We start from the raw sequence: 27,528 nt of genomic DNA, 5'->3' as shown, positions 1-27,528 counted from the left end.
CCTCCTCCTCACCTTCTCCTCCTTATCTGATGAGAAAGGGAGGTTCAGAAGGAAAAGATTACCCAGAGGACTTGAAAGGGAAGATAAGGCCGTGGAGTGGGGAGCAGCTGGAAAGGGAGAAATATGGTTGGGGGTAGGGGTGTTTGCAGGACCTGCAGCAGGAATTCAGGGCAAGGGAAATGTGGGGGTGATGAAACTGCCCACCATGGATCAGAGCCAAAGAGAAACTCTTTATAGGTGAGTCACAAGGCCTCAGAGAAGCGGGGAGACTGGGGTTATGAGGGTGTGTTAGAAGGCTTTGTGTGGGAGCTGGCGGATCCCCCGGGAACGCCATCACCTTCGGCATTAGGTTGATGTATGAGGTGTCCTTGTTGGTGAGCACAGCACAGTATACTTGCAGCTGGTCCAGAACCACCTTCAGGTGTCTCGTGGCCACGATACTGATTGCCACGGCAATGCCCTGTAAGAAGGACAGCCTCAACCACATGCTACAGCTCTGCTAGCCAGACATCAGCTGTGCTCCCCTGGACCAGGGGTTTAGAGAGAGGGATGGAGGGAGAGAAAAGGGAAAGAAAAGAAATGGAAAGGAAATTTGTTTTCCCAGAATTGAACTGTAGAGGCAGAGAACCAACATTCTTCGAGAAGTAACCTAAGAAGTAAACTAGCGGCCTTCCTCGTGGTGCAAGGGGTTAAACGTCAGCACTATGAAGCTGTCCGCAGCCTCTGCAGCACGAGTTCGATCCCCAGCCAGGGAGGTGACCCACATGGTGCAGCAGACCTCTCCTGTCTTGCCCGCTGCTCCCCTCAGCAGTGTATTTCAGTGCATCTGCCTGTTCTGTTCCCCACTCTGTCTCTGGTGAATCCTCTCACCCCCACACCTCTGTCCTGTACCCTAGTTCTTGTATGCAAGGATAAATAAATCTTAAAAAAATAAAAAAGGAGTAAACTGGCCAAGATTATGGAACCGATTTGCACAATCTGGGGATTTCCAAACGCGACATCCCACAGTAGAAAATATGTATATGCATGAGGAACCCAGAGAAGGGTTGCTCTGAGGCGAGAGGAGGAGACGAACAAACCAAGCATGTTTTCACGCGGCCAGTCGGAGAAGGGGTGGAGAGAGGGGAGATTTACAGATAGCACCAGCGTTTCTAGTCCAAGAGAACGGGAAACAGCAACTCTGAGTAAAGTGGGCAGGTGGAAAAGGTGACCTGTCTGGGGCTGGGGAAAGAGGAAGCAGTGAGTTCCTGGATGTGTCGTGTGTGACTCAGTGGCAGGACAACTAACTAGAAATGTCAGGTGCATCTGAAAGCTGGGGCGAAGTGTGGACCTGGGAATTGACAACCTGCTGGGAGCCCAGAGCACAGGAAACCTGGGGATGCTGCCTTTTCTGGCAGGATCAGTCTTTTACCTAAATCCCTCTGCCTCGTACAAGGCCTTTTGGACTGAAGTGTGAGCCAAGCCTCTTCTTGGGGCTGACCTAAGAAGGATAACTGGGCACAGAGCTAAAGGAATGCCCAGCACAGAGACACAGCGCCAGCTGTTTTCCAACCGGCTCATGGTGACAGATGCTCTGAGAATCTGGCAGGGGAGGTCTTGGGTCTTGGGGGTAGAGGGGAGGCCTGAGAGCGCTGGCACCAGCTCCACCAGCAACCAGCACTTCGAGGGCATCATGTGCCAGGCGTGGTTCTAAGTGCTTTCACGTTGTTAATCCTCAAACTCCTGTCCTGACACAGCACTGATGTGGGGTTCCCGCCCACCCCAAGTGCAGATCTGGAGCTAATCATGAAGAAGTAGGAGACAACCCCAGTAGGACTGGTGTGGAAAGTAAAAAAATGTCAAGTTCACGGAAGATAAAGGCTGAGCTAGTGCTCCAGATGAAAGACGAATAAAGAGACGAGACAAGCAAAGTGCCGTGTGGTTCTGGACTGGATCCCAGAACAGAGAACAAAAATGTTCTTTTGCTCTAAAGAACATGACTGAGACCACCGAAAAATTTCAAATCAGGTGCACAAACTAGAGAATAGCACGGCAGCGACGTTAACTTCCTGATTCTGATCATGGTGCTGGTTCCATCCAGAGTATCTTTATTTTTAGATAATACACATCACGTGTATTTACACACATTTATACACATTTAGTGGTAAATGAAAATCATGAACTTTTCACAAAATGAGAGAGGGAATCGGGAAAGGTTAACATCTGGGAACCTGGATAAAGAATAGACTCTACAGGTTCTCTTTTCAATAAATGTGAAATTATTTCAAAATGAAAAATAGTTTAGAAACTATCCTATGAGGGAGGAATCACAACCTCATTTTACAGAAGAAAACACGGGACACAGAGAGACAGCGTCAGCATCTTGCCCAAGGAAACACAGTCAGCGAGGAGCAAAGCTGGGTTTCCAACCCAGTGTGCCAGGCCCAGGCTTTCGGCCACCCTGCCACCCTGCCTCTAAGAACAAAAGTGTCCCCCACCCGACACTGTCAAAAAACGAGACGGGGTGGTATAACAATGGTATTTCAATAGCAATAGTTCTTTTTCATGTCCCTCCCTTACCGGCGGCCTCCACCTCACCTCCCGCTCTGCCAAGTCCTCGTGGGTGGTCAGGACCAAGGCGGTGATCATCATCTGCACCAATGTCTTGTCACTTGAGGACCACAGGGTGAAGCCGAAGAATTTATACAGGAAAGTCTAGGGAGGTGGGAGCGAGGGGTCTTGCTTGGCTGGGCCTGAGGTTAGGAACAGCCACTGCCGGGCTGGCTTCGGAAATGCAGCCACACCCGCCCCCACCTCTCCTTCCTCCACCCTGTCCCTCTAGCTTTCCGGGGGCAACAAGATAAGGCCGAGACCCTACAGCTCAGGGACAGAGAGTTGCCTTTCTAATTTCTCGGCTTCTCAGGGCAGGGATCATCCTCTAGGAACTTTTCCTGATCCACATACTTCTCACTTCCAGCTAGGAATTAAAAACAGGTCCTAAATTTGCAAAATTTTCAAATTGCAAATTTTGAGATTGCCTAATTGAAAAAGTACTTTTATATAACCTGGGTCTCTCCTGCCTCTGCATTTCAGTGGCCTTTATTCTTGCTTACTAAGCATTGCCCTCTCTGCCTTGAAACACCCATGTCTGCATTCTCCGCTCTCCTACGCCTCCAGGTGCCTGCATTTCCTGTATTGTCTGCCTGGAACAATCTTTCCCTGGCTCTTTAAAATGTCTTAGCTCCAAGATTCTCATCCTTGACATCGTGGCTAGTGAGCCTTCCCTGACCTCCGAGGTTTCTCTTATGCTCACTTTCCTATTTCTTTCCTTCAGAGCCTCATCTCCATGCATTTCCTGTGTGTGTGTGTCTGGCTAGTTCCTGACTTGCCCCAACCTCCCATCTCCAAGGAGATCAAACCCTGCTGACAGGGCATGACATGGGAGTGAGGCAAACAGGATACCCCCGCTGTTCCATGAAAGTCTCCCCGGGTTTCCATGCACCTGCTAAAAGCCCCTCCCTAAGGGCACCTTCTACCCCTCTAGCTGGTGAGGCGCCTGGTCCCAGATGACAGGAACCCTCCTTTCACTGGCTGCAGACCCTGCAAGAACAGTTCCCCTGCAGCCTGCAGCCTCTCTGTGATCTCCTTGCCCGGAGTTACCTCCTCTGTCTTCCCTCCCTGCTCCACACCAACCCTGGCAGCCAGGAGCCAGGGAGGCAGAGATCATCGGTGGGCGGTGGGGCGTGGGTCTGAAGGCCCCTCACACTTATGCACTTGACCCCAGGCAGAACAGGCTCTGCAGTGCAACCGGCTCAGGTGGAGAAGCCTCTTGCTCAGCCTCTTCCTCCTGCATTGCGCTTCCTTCCTGGCTCTGCTCTATTTTGGCTTCTCTAGAGAATGTCCCACCTGCTCAATTCCTGGACAAGATCCCCCACCTCAGGCTCAGCTTCTGCAAAATCGGCTCTAAGGCACCAGCCTCCCCAGCCCGCAAAAGACCACATCTTCCCGATGCTCTCACGCCTCAGCTTGCCTGGCACTGAGGCGTTTTCCAGACCCTGAATTTTCGCTGCTAAAACCAGGATGGTCCTGAGCCAACCTGGCTGGTGGGCAAACTCTGAGAAAGCCGCTTGTCCAGCCCCACAGGACAAGTTGTTCCCCAACTCCAGTGCAGGTCTCCCCCCGTCCCCTAGCACTTGGATCCCGATGCCCATTTCCGTAATCAGTCTCTGGAATGAGACCAGTTTCCTGGGACAACTCCTCTTGCTGCCCCAAACCAGTGCTGCTCAGTGCCAGGAAACAGATGAGAAATCAAGAAACTTGTATTCAGGTCCCAGTTTTAATTTGCTTAAGACTCTAAAGACCTCTGGACTCTGTTCCTTTGTTCGTCTGATGGGATCACAAGTATAGGGCTTATTATTTAGCCTTTTGAGTGTCAGAGCCTCTTCACAGGTATCCTTGTTTGATCCTCAGCCAGTCTCCTGCAACCTGTAGGTCATTTTGCCACTTCCTAAGTGAGGTGACTGAAATCTCCTGGAGACCAAGACACTGGGCCGAGGTCACTCTGAAGGGCTCGCAGGCTCTAGGGCGTGGGCACACGGCAGGCCTGGAGCTCGCGAGGAAAGGAGCCTCATCTGTCTCGCTCAGCTCTGGGTCTCCAGCACCAAGCACAGTCCTCACCCATGGCCGCCCTCAAAGAGTCCTTGAATTTACTTGCTAAAATGTGACTCTAAGGTCACTAATTTCCCCTCTGCACCCAGTCCCAGCTTCACTCTGTTACAGAGTTGCTGGCAGGTTCTATTGTAATAACAGACAGCAAAGTTCTGCATCAAACCAAAACCACTGAGCAAATGTTGGACATTTGTGCTGTTCCTGGGTGACCACCTGTTCTATCCCCTTGTCAGGCCTCCACATCCCAGGACCCAAGAACACTGGCTCGCCCCCCCCCCGTGGCCTGCATGGCCTGTGCATGTCCATAGACCTTCCCTCCAGGCTCTTCCACCCTCAACATTCCTCCCCCTTGCAGACAACACACACACACACACACACACACACACACACACACACACTCACCTTCTCATCAGCCTCGCTGAAATAATGAATCTTCTTCAAGATGACCCTGATGAGGTGCTCCAGCCACTTGTCATCATTGATGGCCACCAGGGTGCGACTTGAAAACTGAGAGGCAAGGAGAATAGGCCCACGGAGAACACTGGCTTTTCTGCCCCAGGGGAGTGGGGTCAAAAAGAAGCCAGGGACAGGTGATATGGCTGTAAACATGGTAAGAGGGTCTCCCCTGGTGGCACAGTGGTTGAGCGCTGAGCTGTGAAGCTGCCCAAAGCCTCTGCAGCGCTGGTTCGATCCCCAGCAACCAGGCGAGGGTCCCACATGGTGCACAGACCTCTCCTGTCTCGCCCACTGCTCCCCTCACAGTGTATTCCAGTCAGTCTGCCTGCTCTGTTCCCCACTCTGGCTCTGGTGAATCTTCTCACCCTCCTGCGCATCTGGCCTGTACCCCAATTCTTGTATAAATAAACAAATCTTTAAAAAACCAAAAAAATAAACAAACAAAAAACATAGAAAGAGCTCAAGAAATGGGGAGGTGTTGAAACACATGGAGGGAGGCTAGTTAGGACTAGAGAGTGACAGTGATGGGTCAGGTCAACCTCTCCAGTTTGCAAGGCCCTCTTCCACACTACCGTAAATCTTAGCAACAGAGGAGATATTCCCATTCACAGATGAAGAAGCTGAGACCAACAAAGCCTTGTCCATGGACACAATCCCCCTTAAGCCCCTCAGGTAGGGTCTTCAGAGTAGGTGGTCAAGGCATAGAATAGAGTCCAAAACTCTGATGCAGGACCAGGAGGCTAGGAGGCCACAGAAAGACGTTCCCACCAGCAGAAAAGGCTCTTGAGCAGGAGAGGATCATGGCCTCAATCTCCCGCAAGCCTGGGGCATCTTGAAGCAAGGAAAGAGGGCAAGTGTGGAGGGAGGTACCCCTTCAGGAGGGCTCACCTTGAGCAGCCATCTCTCCCACTTCTCCTGAATGAGGGTCTTCTCATTGTGCTCTAGAAAAGGGAAGACCGCGCAGACACACCCAACCAGGAGGAAAAAGAAACCAACATTTGAACACCATACCAGGAGCTGTGTGCCCATCAGCTCGTTTCATTCTCCAAGATAATAGTGACCCTACACGGTGATGGCTCTCTCACTTTACAGAGGCCCCCGGAGATGGGTCACTTTCCCAAGGTCAAGCACACAGTCGGTCAGTGTCAGAGCAAGGATAGAAACCTGGGTCTGTCTGGCTCCAAGGGATCTTCCCTGATCCTCCACCCACAAGAAAGGGCAGGAGTTGATCTGGGGACTCTGGCACCCCAGAACTCTGGATTGAGAGCATCTGCTCAGTGCAGACATGGTTCAAAGAAGCTGACCCTTGAAAATGGCATCTGGAGGCTGGTCCCTCCTCTACCTTGGGTCTCTGGAGTCTGCCCCGCTGTCCCATCTCCCTCTCTTCCCCCTCCCAACCAACCCCTCACCCTCCAAGAACTGAACCATCCTGGGGATCTCTTTCATCCACAGCTGGCCCACATCTGAATTGATAACGGGGTGCAGAGAGGTGATAGGATGCAGGGCATGTAGTAGCTTGAGGGAGCTTGCACCAATGTTCTTTTGTCTGTAGGGCCTTATGGAAAGCATCTGAGAAACAAGAGAAGCCAAGAGGATGCAGAGAAGGATTGAAAGGAAGAGAAGAAAATTAGAACAAAACCATAATGTGAGCTAAAGCTTAGACCCTCCCCACTGTTTTTTACCTGCTGAGCCCCTTACACATTCTCCAAGCTGCTTGTGAAATATCACCTCCTCAATGATGCCTTCCTTGACACCCATAGACTAAGTCAACCCATTGTTCTCTCAAGATCCCATTGTGCCACGTGTACTCCTCCATTAGAACAGTTATCACACTGAAATATGGATGCTATTCTAACACTCCCCCCACTAATCCTGTGAACACCTCAATAACAGGTCTGTACTAAGTGTTTTTAACACCGAGCACATAATGTCTAGACAAATAGAGAAAATCAAAATATACTTGCCAAGAAAATGAGATGCAGGGACTTGCCCAAGGTCAACAGAAAGAAGCTCCCAATAAGGCCACAAAGGAGCCAGGTCAAGCCTTCCCATGCTCACGCCTCCCCCATCCCCAGGCCCCACCAGTGTGCTGCCAGTTCCCTCCTCCAAGCTCTGTGGCATGGATTCCCTTTCTCTGGAGCCCCCTGGATCCTTGGCCCTACCTCCTTATACCACAGCCAGCGTAGTGCCTAGAACAGAGCACGACTCGAGGGTTTGCGGAATGCTGGTTGCATGGAGGGATGGACGCATGGACGGAGGGAGAGAGATGTACTATTCATTCCAGCGTCACTTACCACGAGGCAGGACAGGAGGTTCTGTGGGGTTACAAACTGGGTGGCTAAGAGAAAGAGAGGGTAACGTCAAAGGACACGGTTTGGGTCAGTTTTAGCACAAACAGCCCTCCAGCCCCCCCACGGCAGCCCCCAGCAGTACTTAGAGGAGGAGGAGAGCAAAGTGGAGAGGAGAAGAGGCGCCGACATTTAGGGCTTGTGACGTTTTGACTTAAGGCCTGAGCAGAGATCCTCACCCAACCCTAGCAGTCATGGATGGGGTGAGTAGAGAGTGGGGCCCAGAGTCGGAGCTTGGGAAGAACCAAGAGACAGGCTTGTCTTAGCTTTCCAGTTCATGTCACCGTGTTTACATCTTGGCTAGTGTCTTAAAGAAAGACGACAGGCAAGAAGGAATTGTGTTTGGAATGTCCCTCTTCCAAAGGCGTCTCCATGTCATCTGTTGGATGCTGCCTCCCCATCCTGGCCTCGGTTCTGGTGGCACCCCCACCCACCCCAGATGTGCACCTTCTCCTCTGTCCCAGCCCTGCAGAGCCTCCGCCTGCCTCCTAGCCCGGCACCCCTCCTACCGCAGCCTGCATGCTCACAGCCCACCCATCCCCGTGTGCCCCACCCTTCTACTTACGTGTGAGATGAAAGCCGCTGAGGTAGGGGGTCTTGCCCTGGGACTGGGCCTTCAGAGCCATTTCCAAGACTGTCTCACACAGTGGCACAAAGGCCAAGACACTGCTGGGCTCACACATTACGGTGACCAGTCTTGGCAAGGAGACCTGGCAGGGATGTGCAAGGGTTTCATTGGCAAGCCTAGATAAGCCCGGGCCCACGTTCTCCAACCCACAACCTTGTCTTCTTTCCTGCAAGGGCATTTGAGGCCTGCAGGCCACAGACAGACAGACAGACACACCACGTCCACCACCACCACCACCAGCACCACCACTCTGTCATGGTAAACTACAAACAAGGTCCTGATAAAAATCACAGCCAGAAGGACTTGCTTAGAGAGAGGGTTTCCTGAAATTTGGAATTCACAGGGGAACATCCCAGGACAGAAGCCCTGGGAAGGGTCAGGAGGCCCGGCCTGCTGGGAGGAGAGCAGCTGTGACTCCAGGACAGAGAGGGAATCCCAGCTGTGCTCCTCCCTTAAGCCCTTACCTAGACTCTGACCCACACATCAGCTCCTCCAGCCTTCAAGAACCCTCAGAGGCTCCTGTGGCAGGCGGGATGCACGTTCCCCCCCTCGCGGACAGATGGGAAAACTGCAGCCCAGACAGCAATTGACACATTTTAGAGCTATAAAGGGGATGAGAAGACTCCAGAGCAGTCTCCAGCCTCCCCGGGAGAGGCCCTCTCCTGGCCCTGAGACACCCTCCAGAGGAGCCTGGGCACGCGAGTGGGCATTTCTGGAGTGGGGGAGGGGGAGAAGAGAAAGCTGAAGAGGCTGGATGCAGGAGGGGTAACTAGGGGCTGGGGGGGTAACGAGGAGCAAGGGCGGAGGAAATGGACAGCCTCTTTGCCCCTGGCTGCTTGTACCATCTGGAGAATCTTTGAACACAGTATTCGGATGTCCACTTCATTCTGGAATAAGAAGAGGTGTTAATTCTGAAACCAGTGCCCGCTGAGCCTCCTGGTTCAGACCTCCCAGGCTCACTGCTCAGGGGATGCCAAAGTCCCTCCCCACCCACGCACCAGCCACACCCTCCTCTTGTTTTCCTTCTGCTGCCTACTCTGCCTTCTTCTCACTCCTCCCCTAAGCCTCCCCCCACCTCAAGACCCACTCTGTTGCCCCCCACCCTTCCACCTGCACCCATGCTCACAAAGGAGTCCGATACGCTGAGCTTCACCATGTAGTCGAGGATGGCATTGCTCTGGGGCAGGGCCAGGTATTTGTGCTGCCCCAGCATCTCGATGAAGCGCAGCACATCCTTCCTCACCTGTGGGGTCACAGATCAGGGTGAGAGGGAGCACGGCAGGGACCTCTAGGGTGACCGCTGAGGCTCCAAGTAAGGATGCAGAGTGCAGAGTTGGGTGGGTTGTCTTCAGGGGACTCAGATCTTGGGTCCCCAAGTCCAAGTGTGACTCTTCAGCAGGGTCAGGGTGCTGACAAATCACCGGTGGTTGAACCTGACCACTCTCTATGCTGCCCCAGAGTCCAACCCATTTTGGCCCCTGCCAACCTCCTGGAGAAGCAGAAGTGTTTACTTGTCCACACTTTACATCAAGAGGCAGGAGACTTTGGCGGGAGAGTTGGGCGGTGGGATCTGAGCTCTGGAAAGGTCTCATGTTCTGGCCTTCGTAGGGAAAGCCAGGAACAAATTCCACAAGTTCTGAGGGTCCATCCTTCAAGATCCCTATTCTCCATTATCTTCTGAAGACTGAGGACTTTGCTTTTAGGGATGATGTATCATCTGCCACTTGACACCTACAGCACCTGCCCCTCATTCTTGCATAACCTGGAGCTGGCGGCTGACACTGCTGCCTGCAGCCCCAGCAGCAGAGCTTGGTAGAAAGGCGGCTTCTTGAGCCTCGTGCCAGACACGCTTGAGGTCTTCTCTGTAATTTGAACTCTCGGGAGACAGAACTAGTATCCTCTAGAACACCACATCCCAGTAGGACACCCCAGCACTTCCTACAGAAAAACCTCAGAAAATAGGTAGAAACCACCTGTCGGCTCCTCAAACCCTCCTCAGGCTTTGAAGAATCCCAATGTAATCCACAGGCAGCAGCCTGGGTCCAGTTGGGGTGCCTCACTTCTCATCCCCCAACTGCCTTCCCCTCTGTATTTTACACGATCTTGAGGTGTCAAGTAAGCAAGCCCCTTCCCAGCCCAGGCGTCCAGTCTCCCTGCTCACGGGTTTGAGGTCCGTCTGGACCATGATAATGGTGGAGTGCAGGATTTCACTCTTCCTCTTCTCAGACTGGGTCACTAGAGAAAAGACATGTGTGCAGGTGCGTCAGTGCCCTCCTCCTGTCTCTGCTGCTTTGAGAGTGAAATAGAATGGGGGTGAGGTAGGGGAGGTTGCAGTCCCTGGTTCAGAGGCCAGGGCACCCCAAAGCTTAATCCACCATCCTTCTTCTTCAGACCAGACTAAATACTGACCTAAAACAATATTTTCATCCAGCTGGCACTGAGCCCACCCATGCAAAGCCATCTCTCCAGCCAAGCTGCTCTCCCCACGTCTGCACACCTCCCCCATGAGAACTTCCACTGCCATCCTGCTTCACTGTGAAGCCCTTTTGTAACCTGCCACTTGGAGAGCTCCTTCCTGCTCCGGGCACGTCTGCACAGAGCCCACTGTCTCCCGACTGTCCCCTGCTCTGCATTTCTGCTGCACGTGGTCACGCGTGCCTCCAAGCACCCGACTCTGCGGTCTTGTGTCATTTTGTTGGGTGCACCTCAATTCTTCCCTCAACAGTGAGTCCCTGAGACAAAGATTGCGTCTCTTTGTAGTGTGTTTTCAGTGCCTGGCTCTGTGCAAGGCACACAGCAAAGGTTTAACGCACACTTGTTGAAGTTGAAGCCCGTTTGCAGAATGTGATCCTAGACTGACCTCCATAAAACCAATGGCATGGTTGACGCAGGTGGAAATGCCTCATTTAATATTTTCTTAAAAAAAGCCCTGGGGCCTCCCTGGTGGTGCAGGTGTTTGAGTGCCTCACTGTGAAACAGTCAGCAGCCTCTGCAGCATGGGTTCGATCCCAGCCTTCCGGCAAAATACCCACATGGCACAGCAGACTCTCCTGACTCGCCCTCTGCTCCCCTCAGCAGTGTATTTCGTCAGTCTGCCTGTTTTGTTGCCCACTCTGTCTCTGGTGAATCCTGTCACCCTCCCGCACATCGAGCCATCTGGCCTCTATCTTGGTTCTTGTATACGTAAATAAATATTTAAAAACCAAAACAACCCTGGGGTCTCCCTGCTGGTGCAAGGAATTAAGCACAGCGCTGTGAAGCGATCCACAGCCTCTGCAGCATGAGTTCGATCCCCGGCTAGCGAGGGAACTGCCCACTTGGCGCAGCAGATCTCTGCTGTCTTCCTCGCTGCTCCCCTCAGCAGAGTATTTCAGTCAGTCTGCCTGTTCTGTTCCCTGCTCTGTCTCTGGTGAGTCCTCTCACACAGCTCTGGCCTGTACCCCAGTTCTTGTATGCATAAATACATAAATCTTTTTTAAAAAATGATATAAAAAAACCCTGAGGGCAGGCTTTAGTTTCACCTCCACTTTTCAGATGATGGACTAGAGGCATGGAATAAAAGTAAGCTGCCCGGGTGTGTATTCCGACTGGTGTCAACCCATCACATTCCCAGTTTCGACAGTGCTTTTAACGACTCTAAGGGACTGTCGCTCAGAGAAAGGAGATGAATTGGAAAGAAGACCCTCCAGGCCAGGTCCAATGCACACTCACCCTCCTGGAACAAATCCATGAAGACTTGGAGAGCGGATGCCACCATGTCCGGGTCCCTGGTTTCCATGGTCTTGCGTAACAAGAACACCACCTGGTCACTGTACAGCTTGGCTGTCAGAGGGTGCGAGTGCAAGGCAGTCAAGGGCATGTTTCCACGGCAGGGGGTAAGTAGAAGGAACTCATGCTCAGAGCAAACCACTGATGCAGGGAACTGGAGAAACTGGGGTCCATCAGGTGAGTGAAATGAAGCAGGAGGAAAGAGAGCCGGTGTCTGCCTGGCATTTGCTCTGTGCCAGGCCTGGGGCACAGGCTTCGCCTGGCGGGAACTTGGCCTCTGGCGCTCCCACAGTTCCAGCACTGCGTTCGTGAGCATCAAAGCCATAACTCCAGGGTCGGCTTTTGAGCTGGGGCTCATGAAAGGACTCCACTCCGAGGTGAAGGGGAGGGAGCAAAGGAGGTAGGGGCAGAGCAGGCTTGTGCTTTTGGGGACTCATTTCATTTCAGGCAGGCTCCCAGGGCTGACTTGGCATCTCTGCCAGCGGGACGGAAGCCCCACCCCAGGGCCAGGAGGGGTCCTGAGCACCCGCCACCCACCCGCATGCCTGGCCAGGGGAACAGCACTCACTTAGGACACTGAAAGTCCTCAGGACGAGGTGGCTGTTCTGCACAGAGTGGGGGTCTGCGGTGTTGACCTTTACGGTCAGCTGTGGGGAGACCAAAGCCATGAGACCTGAGGGCACCCAAATCAGCGGCCCTGATGCAGGGGGGGAAACCGGGGCCTGTGGCCGCGACCAGTGTGGTGCTTGACCATCAGGAGAGCAGGAAAATAGCACCCAGGACGCCACAGTCCCAGCTCCCAGAGGACAGGAGACAAGGGCCACAAACTAAATACACGGAAGGTAACACCTTTAGGCGAATAATGTTCAATTGTCCTGTTCTTACTCATGCGCCCACTCCAGTTTATGCCTCTGAGAGTTGGGGTACAACCAGAGGCTCTGACATTTCCCACAGGTGGGATGGAGTAGGTCGAACCTCCTGCCTTTTCCCAGAGTTTGGGGGGGCAGCAAGGCCTGTCTCCTCCAAGAAACCTACGGAAGGGGTCCTGCTCAGCTCCTAGAGAACACCCCGCTCCTGCTCAGAATCCAGGCGCCGCCTGTTGCGGGGGAGCCCGAGGGGGGTGGCCCAGGTCGCCACCCCAAAGACTCCCGAGCCGCGTGGAGGACGGCCCCAGGGCTGGGGCCCATCTCCGAGCAGAGAGCAAGCCCGGGGCTCTGCTCCGCTCTCACCAGCCTCAACAGCATGGCCGTCAAGTTCTCCAGCTGGGACTCCAAGTTCACCCCTCCACAGCCGCTGAGAGCCAGAGAGTCCACGAGCTGGCAGACACACTGCGTGGGAAAAGGAGGGTGTCAGCACACGCCGGCCGGGCCCTGGCGGCCTCCGGGAAGCCCTCTCTGCTCACCTCCGTGAGGACTTCCCCAGCCAGCGGCGTGTCCCACTGTCCTCGGACCCTTGCAAGGAAGTCCCAGGGTCTCGTTCCTCACAGCTGAGTGCAGCGATGGTCTGCCCGCCCCACGGGGAGCACCGGGCTCAGCTCATCTCTTTCCTCCCCTGAGGGATCACGGCTCATTGCTGCCTGATGCCCAAGGTCTCGAGAACCATGATTTCATACACTTTGTTTTTTTCTTTTTTTAAAGACTTATTTATTTATGCATACAAACCTGGGGTACAGAGGTGCTGGGGGGTGAGAGGATTCACCAGAGGCAGAGTGGGGAGCAGAACAGGCAGATGGACTGAAATACACCGCTGAGGGGAGCAGTGGGCGAGACAGGAGAGGTCTGCTGCACCATGTGGGTTGCTCCCTGGCCGGGGATTGAACTCATGCTGCAGAGGCTGCGGACAGCTTCATAGGTTGCATCTTAACCCCTTGTGCCACCAGGGAGGCCCTATTTCACACACTTTGTGGTGCTTTTTGTTGTTTCAAGCAAGATGGTAAATTTGGCCCCACTTACTCTTTCTGCCATAAGCAGAAATCCCTCTGCTAGATTTTCAATATTTAATATTTCCTGCTCTTTGGTCTGGCTGGTGGAGCCCCAAATGTGCCCACCTTTCTCAGCTAGAGCTGGTTAATGCTGGCTGATCCAAAAAAATATTCTATGGATGGATAAATACATACATCACGTGCAGTAAAAGAAGAGGAGGGAGAGGAAGAAAGATCGTTGAGAAAACATTTCTGATGTTAGTTGAGATGGGCTAGATCTTGACCTGACCTCACCTGCAGACCAGAAGCACTGAGGATGCAAGTAACATCCTCCAACCAACTAAGTATCCACACAGAGCAAACCTCAGTTCCAAATGCATATAGACCTTACTCTACAGCAACATGCAGACATGTGGCAGGAGGACAAATACATGAGAGACAGTGGTCAGTGCGCTCATGGAGAAAATGCCGAGCACATGTGTGGAAGGGCAGCACTTCACATCCCCAGGAAAGGGCCTCTGAAGTGGTGGTGCAATGGTGGCAGTGAACTCTGGTCCCTGGAAACTTGAGGCTAATGGGTGTTCCACTCCCCCAAAAAAATTCCTCCTTTTGGAAATTCGTAAACGCACATGAGCATATTCAGCAGTTATGAAAAATGTGCCCCTTAGTGCCTACTTTGAGGGGTATAACAGACCAACAAATCCAACTGCCATGCTCAAAAATCCATTCTATGTTACAACTAAACCCAGATTCCCACAGATTTCTCCCAGCCACAGCCTAAGGATGGCAGGTCCAAGAAGACACAGCCATTGTGGCAAGACATGGTGCTTTTCTGATGGGAGATTTTGGCCCAGTGACTCCCTGATGGTTTTGCTGAAATGCTCTCAAAACAACACTTCAGGGCCCTCCTTGGTGGCTCAAGGGATTAAGCCTCAGCACTGTGAAGTTATCCGCAGCCTCCGCAGCACGAGTTCCATTCCCTACAAGGAAGGTGACCCACATGGCGCAGCAGACCTCTCCTGACGTGCCCGCTGGTCCCCTCAGCCGTGTATTTCAGTCAGTCTGCCTCTCCTTTTCCCCATTCTGTCTGTGGTGACTCCTCTCACCCCCACCCCCCACACCTCTGGCCTATACCCCAGCACTTGTATGCATAAATGAATAAACCTTTAAAAAATAACAAAATAAAAACTACACTTAAATACAAGATTTTCCTCTCTTCTTCCCATCCTTCCTTCCTTCCTTCCACACCCTTTCCTTATCGTCAGATGACATCACAATCTGATGTTCTCCCAGCTTTCTCCAGATCCTTCTTGGCTTGCCCTCACAAGCCTTCCTCTAAGGTAACTTTCAGACCTCTAATTCCACGTTGACATCTGCTTTTTAGAGGACCAGCCAACTTGCATAGTGAAAGCTTTGAGTTCTAGTTAAGAAATTTGTTTCAAGGCCTCCCCTGGCGGCACAGCAGTTGAGGGCTGGGCTGCGAACCTCTGCAGCACAGGTTCGATCCCCCACCGCCCAAGAGGGTCCCACATGGTGTGCTGACTTCTCCTGCCACGCCCCGCTGTTCCCCTCAGCAGTGTGTTTCGTCAGTCTGCCTGTACTGTTCCCTGCTCTGGCTCTGTTCTGGTGAATTCTCTCACCCTCCCGCACTTCTGACTGTACCCAGTGCTTGTATAAATAAATAAATTAAATCTTTAAAAAAAAAAAGAAATTTGTTTCATTTTAACTCAGTGTTTCCCACCCATTTGACATAATGGCACTTCTTTTCATTGGGCTCCACATTAAAAGTTGGAGAGAACTTGGTTTCAGACATACCCTTGAAATGCAAGGAAAACTGAAAAACAATCAGAAAACTTAGACTCTGAGTCTTCCACTCATAAAAACATCTAATATTGGTGTCACATTTCTATGTTACAATTCTGAGATGATCCCCTTGTGTGCATACACCTTCTCTCGGTTATTCAATCAAGCACTGGTGTAGGGGTAGATGTGAAGGCATTTTGCAGCTATACTTAAGGCCCCAAATCAGTTGAGCTTAAAATGGGGAGATTCCCCAGGTGGGCTTCATCCAGTCTCATGAACCTGATAATCTAGGTCTAAGGTCAGATACAAAGAAATCAGAGAAAAGCAAAGCAGCTAATGGGTGTGACTGAGTTCCCATAGAATATTATTCATCAAACAAATTGAAGGCCGGATTTGGCCTATAGGTCATCCTTTGCCAAATGCAACACGAAGTATTCATAACAATAAATACGGACCGCAACTGTGGACTAAAGTTTCCACAGTTAAATGTCCAACTGTGGACTAAAAACAGAGAAAATTCTACATTCTACTAGAACCATAGCTTCCTCTGTGACCATACTGCAGAGTCATCTCAGAGGTTGGAGTCAGCAAAACAATAACATCTGTTTGCTGTGAGGAAAGCCTGAGGCGAGAAGAAAATTCCACAGACCAAGTCCACCCATCATGCTTACTAGTTGCTGAAAGAAAGAGCCTGAGATAATGGCCTAACTGCACCTTACTGCATCTATAGGGGCATGTTCTAGAATAAGAAAGTCAGCTATCCATCTTCCACACAGACAGCTCTAAGTTGGCTTTGTAAGATAAAGAGATCACTTTGCAAAAAAATAAAGAAATAAAAAAAATAATAAAGAGGGTCCTCCCTGGTGGCACGAGGGGTTAAGACACAGCACTGTGAAGCTATCTGCAGCCTCTGCAGCACGAGTTCCATCCCCGGCCCACCAGGCAGCTACCCACATGGCGCAGCAAAACTCTCCTATCTTGCCCGCTGGTCAGATCTGCTGTTCTGCTCCCTACTCTCTCTGGTGAATCCTCACACACCCCAGTTTTTGTATGATTAAATAAATAAATCTATAAAAAAAGGAGAGAGGTCACTTTGCACTAAAAAAGGACTTATTCTTGATCATTAGCTAAGAAAATTAGAACCAAATTATACTGAAAATGATTGAAATTAAGTAGGTGTATTTTTTTCTTTGGGAAACTGAGAGTAAACCATAGAGACATATTCTCATAGACTCCCAGGCCTCGGTCCTCAGTTTGGCTCTGAATAGTCTCCTTAATAGACTGCTCTTTTGATGAACCTTTGAATTCACTTCACAGCAATGATGATTTCAGGCAACAGTCTCACCCCCACCCTACTGACCTGGGAGATGTAGAAAGGTGTCACATGGGTGAATAACATCATCAGCCAGCGGACTAAATGGTTCACTTGGTTCTTGAGTTTGGATGGTGCAATGAGGAAGAAGAGGTGGCCGGCAATGACCAGAGCTTGCTCTGCCTCCTGTGCCCAGGGAGACACAACGCACAGGCCTCAGCTCGGGGAGGAAGGCGGGACAAGCCCTCAGGCTTGGTCTTAGCTGTCTTGGTATTCCGAGGGCCTAGCACACACTTGGCATTCAGGGTCATCAGGAAATTACTTGCATAACATAACTGAATGGACAGTGGAGTTTTTTCTGACTGTGCCCTCTCTGGACAATGGGAACAGGAGCCTGAGGAGAGTCACTCGCCTTTCCAAGAAAAGTCTGGAGAATTTATGTTCCCTGGGCACAAGATTCACTTCTTCAGGGCCTCCCTGGTGGTGCAAGGGGTTAAGATGCAACAATGAAGCTATCCACTATGCTGCAGTCACTGCAGCATGAGTTTGATCCTCAGCCAGGGAGCTGACCCACATGGCACAGCAGACCTCTCCTGTCTCGCCCGCTGCTCCCCTCAGCAGTGTGTTTCAGTAGATCCACCTGTTCTGTTCCCCACTCTGTCTCTGGTGAGTCCTCTCAGCCCCGCATCTCTAGCCTGTACCCCAGCTCTTGTATATGTAAATAAATAAATCTTTAAAAAAAATCACTCTTCAGCCCTCACTGACCCCTGCTAGCTCCCACTCCCTCCTTTACCTTGGTCTTCATGGGCCAACGGTTCAAGAGCACCCGGAGAGTATAGTAGGCCTTGATGGACACTGCCTCCTGTGTGATGTCCATCACTTCATCAGCGTGGGCGCCCAGATCCAGATGCTTTCGGACATTGACGACCAATCCACTGAGTGCTGTGTGGGAAGCAGGGAGTTGGCTGCTCAGCATCCTTCTTTTGCCACAAAGGGCAACATACATACATGTGGGCATAGTCTTCTCATCCCAACACTAAAAGGGCCTCTGGCATTCTGTTCCGGGAAAGACCAACCCACTCACCACCACCACCACTACGGTTATCTTGCCTTCCAACTGCAGCTGATCCCCCCTGCAGGGGTGGGAAAAGTGATTGAGACTGTCAACCCCACAGTACCCCCATCGAGCTTGGTCCTTGCCCCAAACCAACCATCCTCACGAAAGGTCAGATGGAGAAAAGGATCTGTTCGCACCTGGCCTGCTTTTAGATTTGTTCTCTCCTGCACCTTCTCCAGGTTTCTGGGTCCACATTCAGAAAACCCAGTCTCTTCCTGCTCTTCTTTCCTCCATCCCTAATTCCCAAAGAAGTTTGCCCAGGCCCTCCTACCCCTCACCTTGACATAATGCCAACATGTCTTCCTCTTCCTGGGTCATCCCCAGAAGGCGCAGGATATGTTCCCATGTGGTGCCAATGCAGTGGGCTATACCTGAGAGGGAGAGTACAAGAAAGACATTTCTCTTCCAGGGAGGGAGTCTTCCGGCATTACTGTAGAAGACCTTATTGACTAGGACACTGATGACTAGGGGCCAGGAGCACTGGGTTCTGCTCACTAGCTCTGCCTCCAAAGAGTACGGACAACCTGGAGTGAGTAACTTCATATAGCTGAGCTTCTGGGCCTCCCCGGTGGCGCAAGGGGTTAAGACATAGCCTATGAAGCTGTCTGCAGCCTCTGCAGCATGAGTTCGATTCCCCGGCTGGCCAGGGAGCAACCCACATGGCGCAGCAGACCGCTCCTGACTCCCTGCTGCTCCCCTCAGCAGTGTACTTCGGTCATTCTGCCTGTTCTGTTCCCCACTCTGTCTCTGGTGAATCCTCTCTCTCCCTGCACCTCTGGCCTATACCCCAGTTCGTCTATGCATAAATAAATAAAAATAAATCTTCAAATATATATAGAGAGATATATATTTATATAAAAATATATATAATATAGATATATATTATATATTATTATAGATATATATCTATATCTGAGCTTCAGCTTCCTCCGCTGTCAACAAGGACTGCTATACCTGATGTGACTACGTCACAGGTCTGCTGGGAAGATCAGCTCAACAAGGCGTGCTAGCACAGCAAGCGAACACAAGGCCTTGCCACAGCCTGCGTACACACACTGCCCTCCAAGGGCCCTTAAGGAAACCAAGGGTCGTGCTATCTGAAGTTGGCGGGATTCGTTCAGGAGATGCATTTCTGCCATGGTGTGCCCTGTGCTTGCTTTGCAGCCAGCCCACATGCCTTTTCATTTGGACGCTTGTGTCCAGCAGGTCAGCTGACGTCCCACAGCCTCTCCTTAGATCCAACTCCAAGTGGTCAAGAAGGGGCAGGGGGTGTTATTTGTCCAGTGACTTGACTTTCCTGCCCGCTTGGTGTTGGAGGGAGGGAGAGGGGTGGGTGAGGGTGTGTCTGCTGTTACTGGTATCTGTGCCAGGAGGGAGCCCACATGGCAAGGCTTGGGCTCATCCTGCACAATAATGGATGTCAGCAGACAGACAAATCAAGCTATCGCCACAACCTACACACACACACTGCCTTCCAAGACCCTGACAGCTGCACAGCTTCAGGGTCCCCTAAACAAAGCATCCGTCACTTACTCTTCTGCTCCTTCCCACCACAGTTGAATGGGAGCATTCTCATCTGTCTTTTCCCTCCATCTTCATTTGTTTCCAAGTCATTTCTCCTGTCCCAGTCCCCTCTGTCCTAATATTTTTCCTACTGTGCCACTCCTGGTCAGCCTCCCTCCTGAGTGCTCATCAATCCCACAGGAATCCTGGCTGGTCTCCTCCCCACTACACACCCCCAATTGCTCAGTAGAAATGTTCAGTGAGAGGAGGCAGGAGGATGGACATGACAGCACCCCGCCCGTGACCAAGTCCTCAATTCAGACTCACTCTTCCACCACAGGGATCCATACCCGGGCAGACGGTGAGTTTCCCAACGGCAACCAGGAGGCTTCTGGGAGGCAAGGTGTACAGATAAACTCTGTCCCAGAGTTTTTCAGTGATCATTTCCGGATGGTAGGACCCTATAGCCAGTAGGACTGCAGTACATTTCTCCTCCAATTCTTTGGATGGCTTCTGAAAAGAGGAAGACTAAATGTCCCAAGGTTAATCTCCAAGATGAGTCCCCAGGCTGCTGAGAATCAGCTTTGGTCAAGAAGTAATTCTCTTCTATCCAAAGGGAAGGAATTTGGACCTCCCAGGTGGTGTAGGAGTTAAAGACACAGCACTATCAAGCTATCGGCAGCCACTGTGGCATGAATTCGATTCCCAGAGAGGGAGCCGGGTGCAGCAGACCACATGGTGCACCACATGGTGCAGCAGACCTCTCCTGTCTCGCCCGCAGCTCCCCTCAGCAGTGTATTGCAGTAAATCTGCCTGTTCTGCCCCCCACTCTGTCTCTAGTGAATCTTCTCACCCCCCCCACTCACCCCATTTCTTGTATGCATAAATAAATAAATCTTAAAAAAAATAAAAGGAATTCACCTACCCCACCTACCACCCTATCCAGTGTTCACCTTTCCAGTGATGGAGCACAAGAGCATCTTAGAGTGTGAGGGAGCACAAGAAGACAAGAAATCTCTGGCTTGTGTGTTGGGGTAAGAGTTTGGATCAAGGTTCCCAGATCAGGGATTTTCCCATGCAGCAGCTAGTAAACCACCAGGAAGGTGGGTAGATTGTGGAAGCAACTTTACAAAGCCCCTAGCAGGTCAAGGTTTTTGATGAGAGATGGGTATGGTAAGGAAGGTGAGTCAACAGGAAGAAAGATATCTATAGGTATATAATTACCCTAGAAAAGGAGATACCAGATTAACCCAGCACCAGGAAAGTCAATATGGAAGTATGTGGGTAGACTGTTAAGCAGAGTCATGAATATACAGTCTACGGGGTTGGGGGGGGAACTAGCAGACAGTTGGGTAGATTAAACAGGTTAGTAGATCGAGATGGCTGGTGGAGTGGCAGTAACAAAAGGGACTGTCTGCCCAGGGCATGGACAGTCTGAAGACCAGATCGGACTTTGAGGCCAATAGCCCAAATCCTTCTCTCCTTTGCATCTCACCTTTCACCCCTTCATTCCATAACAGTATCTGCATTTCTGTCTAGGTCACCATTCTTGGGATATATCCAGGGGTGAGATATGGGTTGTAGCAAACTGTCAGAAGCTTGAGGTACTCATATTCCAGGCCCCACTTAGTTTCTAAGTGCAATTACCCCCACAAATGAACCTCTGGGTTCAGACCTAGGATTCTCTTTTCCCCAGATCCCTCAACCCAGAGACACAGGCTCCTCACCAAGGTCCTCAGATACTTGATGATGACATCTGTCACTTTCTGGCACAGTGGAGGTGACAACTTGTTACTCGTGATTTTGATTTCCAGCATCTTGAGGGTTTGGAGGATAGTATCTGCTGACAACTATTGGAGAGAAGGGACTCAAAAGGAAGGAAGGTTGAAGGGTGGAGTTGTGAAGACAATAGCAATCCCTGGTAGAGCAAGGCAGAAGAGGAAACCTAGGAGAGGATAAAGCTGGACCAGTGGTCAGAGGGTGGGAAAGGGATGGTCAAGGCCATGGAACCAGCCCTGGAGCTGTGAATGGACTGAACAAATAGTGCCCTGCTGACTGGAAACTCTTCCCATGCCTCAGGCACAATGGGTCTAAGCCCAAATCACCTATTTGATGGAGGTGGTCTTACCCGGGCTGGAGTCAGGAAGGTGTCAGAGGTGCCCTCACCTGACCAGAAACTTGGAGGGCGTCATTAAAGTTCTCAATGGTCTTTTCTGAGACATCCCATGCCAAGTCCCTGTGAGTCGTCTCTGGGGAGGCTATCGTAGCTATTAACATGCCTGTAAGGAACAAAGAGAGAGAAAGGAAGCTGTGTCCCTCCTGCTGGAAGTCTTTCCTTTAAGAATAAGAAATCAGGGCTTCCCTAGTGGCGCAAGGGGTTAAGTCTCAGCACTAAGACACTGTCAGCAGCCACAGTGGTGAGAGTTTGATCCCCAGAGGGAGCTGACCCACATGGCGCAGCAGCCCTCTCCTGACTCGCCCGCTGCTCCCCTCAGCAGTGTATTTCAGTTAGTCTGCCTGTTCTGTTCCCCACTCTGTCTCTGGTGAATCCTCTCACCCTCCTGCGCTTCTGTCTGTACCCAGTGCTTGTATAAATAAATAAATCTTTTAAAAAAAAATTAGAAAACAAATGGGAACATTTGCCCATAGCATTGCCTCCCGCTGACCAACTAGGGTAAGAACAACAAACCTGTGCTGTGGGGAGACGAGGAAAACTGGTTAAGAAAACAATCCAGCAGATGATAATCTTGATATGTTACTCTTTTGGCTTCAGGTGTTCCAGGAGAAGAAAAAAGAAAACTATCTAATAATCACTATTAATTTGAGGGAGTTAAAAGCAGGGCAGAATTAAAATATTAGACAACACAACACGAAAGAGGAGATGAGGGAGGTTGTGAGGCAGCAAAGACCTCACAGATGCTTACCTTGTTCGGGATGATAGACAATAGGTCTATCATCAGAACTAGACTTTCTGAACCGGAGTTTAGAATGAATGCCTGAAATTTTCTAAGGGACAAATTACAGGTATTGTTTGAGTCGCAAATTCTTATTTCTAAATTTTCATTTCCTTTCATTTCCTTTCATTTCTTGCAGTACCTCAATCTCAATACATCCCACATTGAATGCATTATCCTCTCCATCCAAACTCAACCCCTATCTCTGTCATCTTTGATACCTCCTTTCCTGCACCACCCACATCCCTCTCAAGGGCAGAGACTTCTACTTATTAAAGCTCCCTCAGGGGCCTCCCCCCAGGTGGTGGTGGCGCCGTGGGTTGAGCACAGTGCTGTAGAGCTGTCTACAGCCTCTGCAGCACGGGTTCAATTCCCTGCCACGCAGGGAGACACCCACTTGGAGGGGCAGACCTCTCCTGTCTCGCCCACTGCTCCCCTCAACAGTGTATTTTCTGCCAGTCTGCCTCTTCTGCTCCCCACTCTATCTCGTGAATTCTCTTAGCCTCCCGCACCCCGGGCCTGTACCCCAGTTCTTGTATAAATAAATAAAATCTTTAAAAAAAAAAAACCTCCCTCAAGTCCATCCCTCCCTTACACAGGCACTGTCCTGTCCAGGTTCATTTAGGACAGGGGCTGCAACTGACCTCCACCTCCACCCCAGAGTCTCTCTAGACCTGACCCTGCTCCAGTCTCTTTCTGTCCTTCTTACCCACACAAATGGAAAACAGCACTACAAGGAAGAAGTTCAGAAGACACAGAGCAAGTGTCTCCTCGGAATACCATCTAATTGTTGGAAAATAATCACACCCTGGCAACGAAGCTTGGAATGTTCCACTAGGAACAAACCCACACCTTCTATTCCAAAGAACGGAAGGCAGAAGGCAGCCCCCTCTCATAAGCGTGACTCCTGCAGAGAAATGGCTTTCTCAGAACTTCCTTAAAACTCCTGCCATAGTACTTACTTAATAAATATCTCCCAACCTCCCTGGTGGTGCAGGGGTTAAAGTCTCAGAGTTTTGAAGCTATTTCCAGCCACTGTGGCATGAGTTCAACCCCTGGTCAGGGAGCAAGAAAGGCAAGGTATATTGTTTCTAAATCAAGCACCCAAAGTTACCAGTCCCCTAGTGGGTGAAAGTCCACCCAAGCAGGATTGACCCAGAGCAAAGCCCCAAAGCCTGCCCCAAGTCTAAAGCATCTTCCAGTGGGGACCCCCAGAAAAGGATCAGAAACCACCAGACAAGTATGGAAGGAAAAGAGCAAAATCAAAATCAAGACAAAAACAGCCCACGGGTCTCTCACCCACATCTGTGTCACCCAGGCCACGACCAAAAGGCAAGCGGTTTCTTCACATGTCTCTCAGCTTCCAGTGCCTCCTCCAAGTCTCTTTCTGGCTCTTCATCCTGCTTCCTACCTTTTCTCAGTCTCCTCTGCAGCTGTTTCTCTCCCTGTTCAACTCCACCCTCCCTTGGGTGGGGCAGGAAACCCCTTTCCTGGGGACCACGCTGTTACAATCCCCCTTTTAATTTTTAGTTCACCATGTACTATGGTGGCACAGAACTCAGGGTGTAGTCTAATTGTTAGGGGGAAAAGGATGTCCTAAAGCTAATTTCATACAGGCTTTGTGGACTCCACCCCCATTCCAGACCAAAGCTATCAGGACACTGGGAAAGACAAATCCCATCACCACAAAGGGAAGGTGGCTGGAACCTGAGGGTGGAGTTAAGCAGCCAGGTTTGGTATAAAACCAGACACGTGGGCTTTGGGAGGCTCCCTTTTTTGGCTCTCCGCCAGCTTGCAGCACTCAGCCAGCTCTCAGAGTGCCATTGGGTTTCCAGGTCCGCAGATCGGGTAGGACGTATTGAAGACTTTATTTCCCTATTTTCTCCCTGAGTTGTACATTTCCTCAATTCCTTTTCCCTTGTAAATAAACCTTTTATGAACCTTTTGTGTGTGCCTGTAGTGGAGTATTCATAAGTCCCTTTTAAGCGTGTGGGTGAGGACCCACAGCCAGGCAACCTGTTTTATATCGGGGCTGCTCCATAACATTAGGAGACGTCTTTTTTCAGGGTTACAATGTGTGTAAGAGAAGCAACAATTAGGCAGCAGCATTGTCCATGAATGTCCAGTATGACAGTTTTCCATAACTGGAATATAGTCCATTTCCAAGCCTAAAGAAAAAAAAAAAATCTGGAGCCATTAGCTAAAACAAGACGGCAAGTATATCAAATTCACAGGGAAAAAAATCTTAAAATTGGTTGAACTCATGTAAAAAAAAACAAGTTCTCTCAACCTTGATCCCAAATTGTTAACAGCATAGCAGAAGTTTGCAAACTAACTCTACTTTTAAACCATATTGCCTATTTTTGCATACAATCACAGGGCAGAATAACTAAACAGCAATTTTAGCTGGCTTGTTGGAATCAGGAGCAAACTCTTGACATCTGGTCCACGTAGGCTTGAAGAACAAAGTTGGTCTCACCAGACTCCACCTGGGCTTCCTCTTCTCGAGGGTACCAGTGCTTTTTCATTTTCTGGGTTGTCCAGTCCTGCCAATGGAGGCAAGCTTCCTCACCTTCTTTGGAGGTCTCTGGAACCCTACAAAGCAATAGGTTCTCCTCTTCTTGGTTCAGCTGTTTCAACTTCCTGGAAGAACTCCACTCAAAGCCACACAATGAAACTCAAGTCCAATTTTTTTAGTTTAAGCTGACAAAAGCCCTAAGGATGTTATGCAAAAACAGACTCTGAGATAAGTAGTAAAAAAAAATTACTACCACTATTTTTATGCTGTGTTGGTATCAAGGGGAGAGAAAATGTGCACACAAGTTAACTCTGCTGAAAAAAGAAAAAAAAAATTCAACATTGCTGCAGGTCCTGGTCAGTCAAAAGAAGAAAACTTTGTTGAATCAGAACAAAATATAACAAAATTTCCTGTATTAAGTCAAAACTTAGTAGAAGTCAGGTGTATCTCCAAGAGCCTGCACCCCAGTTCCTAGATGTATAAATAAATCTTTAAAAAAATTTAAAAAAAAACACAAACCAATTGCATAAGAGAAAGAGAAATCAAAGAACTGAGAGGAAAGATAAGTGTTTCAAGCAGCAGCTGAGTAAAGCAGGGAAGGGGGTGCAATAGAGAAACACATGGTGATCTGGGAGGGAAGACCCCAGCAATGACGAAGATTGGGTTTGTTTGTTGCCTTATTCAGAGCAGAAGGGTGACAGATGTCATAAACAAACCTCTTTTTTTCTTTTTCATGAATAAGAAACAGGAAAGAAGGAAAGAAAAAAAAAAAAAGACTAAGAACCAGTCAGGTAAAAAATAATAGAATGCAGGGCCTCCCCTGGTGGTGCAGGCGCTTGAGTGATGCGCTACGAGGCTGTCCGCAGCCTCTGCAGCGTCGGTTCGATCCCAGCGGGCTGGCGAGGGTCCCACATGGTGCAGCAGACCTCTCCTGTCACACCCACTGCTCCCCACAGGAGTATATTTCGTCAGTCTGCCTGTTCTGTTCCCCACTCTGTCTCTGGTGAATCCTTTCATCCTCCCACGCATCTGGCCTGTACCCCAGTTCTTGTATAAAAATAAATAAATCTTTAAATAATAATAATAATAATAGAATGCAAGTATCTAAAAGAGACAAGATCTGGAGCATATAAATGTCCTAGGAATTCTTTTTTTTTTTTTTAAAGAGTTGTTGATTTATGCATACAGGAACTGGGGTACAGGCCAGAGGTTCAAGGGGTGAGAGGATTCACCAGAAAAAAGAGTGGGGAACAGAACAGTCAGATCGACTGAAATACACTGCTGAGGGGAACAGCAGGCTCTGTTAATCACTCTACCCCCACCTACAGCTCTTGGCATTGTGTGAGCCAGTTTTCTGGACTTGGGTGCTTCCTATTTTTTCCTATTCTTATCCTCCAGCAGACATCATTCAGAAATGAAGCAAGGGGTGTTCAGTCTTCTTGCAGTTCTGGACCTAAGTGGAGCTAAATAGTGATTTAGACTACCAACTTCCATTTTTGATATTTTTTTCTTTGTTCCTCAACTCCATAAAAATTGCCCAAAGCAGGCCTCCCTGGTGGCACAAGGGGTTAAGCACAGCACTATGAAGCTATCTGCAGCCTCTGCAGCATGAGTTCGATCCCCGGTGGGCCAGCAAGCTGCCCACATGGTGCAGCAGACCTCTCCTGTATCGCCTGCTGCTCCCCTCAGCAGCGTATTTCAGTCAGTCTGCCTGTTCTGTTCCCCACTCTGTCTCTGGTGAATCCTCTCACCCCTGCACCTCTGGCCTATACCCCAGTTCTTGTATGCATAAATAAATCTTTTTTTTAAAAGTTGCCCAAAGCCCTATGCTTGGGGAGACTGAGTTGAGCCAAGCCTTCAGTCTCCTGCCAGGTGAACTTGCATTAAACTGGTTCTTTGTTCAAAAGGTTTTTGGCTTCTGTACCATCAGATAGCCTGACCCATGTTCAACAACAAAGCTAAAGTTCCACCCCTGCTCTAGGGAGTGCATCTTCTACTTAGAACAGAACGTACCTGTCCTTCCTTGGGTGTGGGGTCCCCTTGGTGCAGTGAAGAGATTGGATTAGATGATCCCTACAAATTTTTCTGAAAGTTTGTACAAGGTGTATGTTTTCCGCCACAAGCAATTAACTCAATTCTGACACTATCACCTTGGAGTTTGAATTTGGAGTGTGGGGTCCTTGGCTTCATTCCGGGAAAGGTTTCACCATAGCTCCCCTTTCGGTGTCACGCAGTGTGTTTCTCCACAGGACAGAGACAATAGTTCTATTTAAAAAAAAAAAAAACTTTATTAGGAAAAGGGACAGAAAAGTAAAGTACATTTGCATAGAAACAAGCAGGCAGAAAGGGTTGCCCCCAAAACGGACAGGCTTGCAAAGGAAAGGCCTTTTTGGTTGCAGGCAGGCAGCCTTTGGAGAGTTGCCTCTCAGTGAAGAGAAGTCCCGGCATGGCCACAGGTCACGGGCAGGCAGGAAGGCTGCTGCCCCGAGAGGGAGAGAGTAGGTGGTGGGGAGCAACTGCAGAGGCATAGGCAGCAGACGGGCCACTGCCCCT

General features: G+C 50.2%; 1 protein-coding gene across 1 annotated transcript; it reads right to left on the bottom strand.

The window, feature by feature from the left end:
- Window positions 1–58: 58 nt before the first annotated feature.
- LOC119247053 (maestro heat-like repeat-containing protein family member 1) lies at window positions 59–27,235 on the bottom strand. Its single transcript, XM_037513274.2, has 22 exons — window positions 26,989–27,235; window positions 23,757–24,625; window positions 22,428–22,509; window positions 21,670–21,782; window positions 21,231–21,353; window positions 19,854–20,016; window positions 18,279–18,371; window positions 17,677–17,825; window positions 16,932–17,069; window positions 13,077–13,175; window positions 12,416–12,494; window positions 11,791–11,901; window positions 10,241–10,314; window positions 9,206–9,322; window positions 8,922–8,966; window positions 8,017–8,161; window positions 7,398–7,441; window positions 6,513–6,672; window positions 5,992–6,044; window positions 5,050–5,154; window positions 2,578–2,694; window positions 59–460 (listed from the first exon to the last, which is right to left on the bottom strand). The coding sequence occupies exons 2-22, from the start codon at window positions 23,760–23,762 to the stop codon at window positions 59–61; spliced, it is 2,418 nt and encodes an 805-aa protein (XP_037369171.2). The 5' UTR covers window positions 23,763–24,625; window positions 26,989–27,235.
- Window positions 27,236–27,528: the final 293 nt, after the last annotated feature.

Source organism: Talpa occidentalis, unplaced genomic scaffold, assembly GCF_014898055.3.
Source record: "Talpa occidentalis isolate TD23 unplaced genomic scaffold, MPIMG_talOcc4v2.1 talOcc4.16, whole genome shotgun sequence".
Lineage (NCBI taxonomy): Eukaryota > Metazoa > Chordata > Mammalia > Eulipotyphla > Talpidae > Talpa > Talpa occidentalis.
This window is presented reverse-complemented; position numbering and strand designations above follow the sequence as displayed.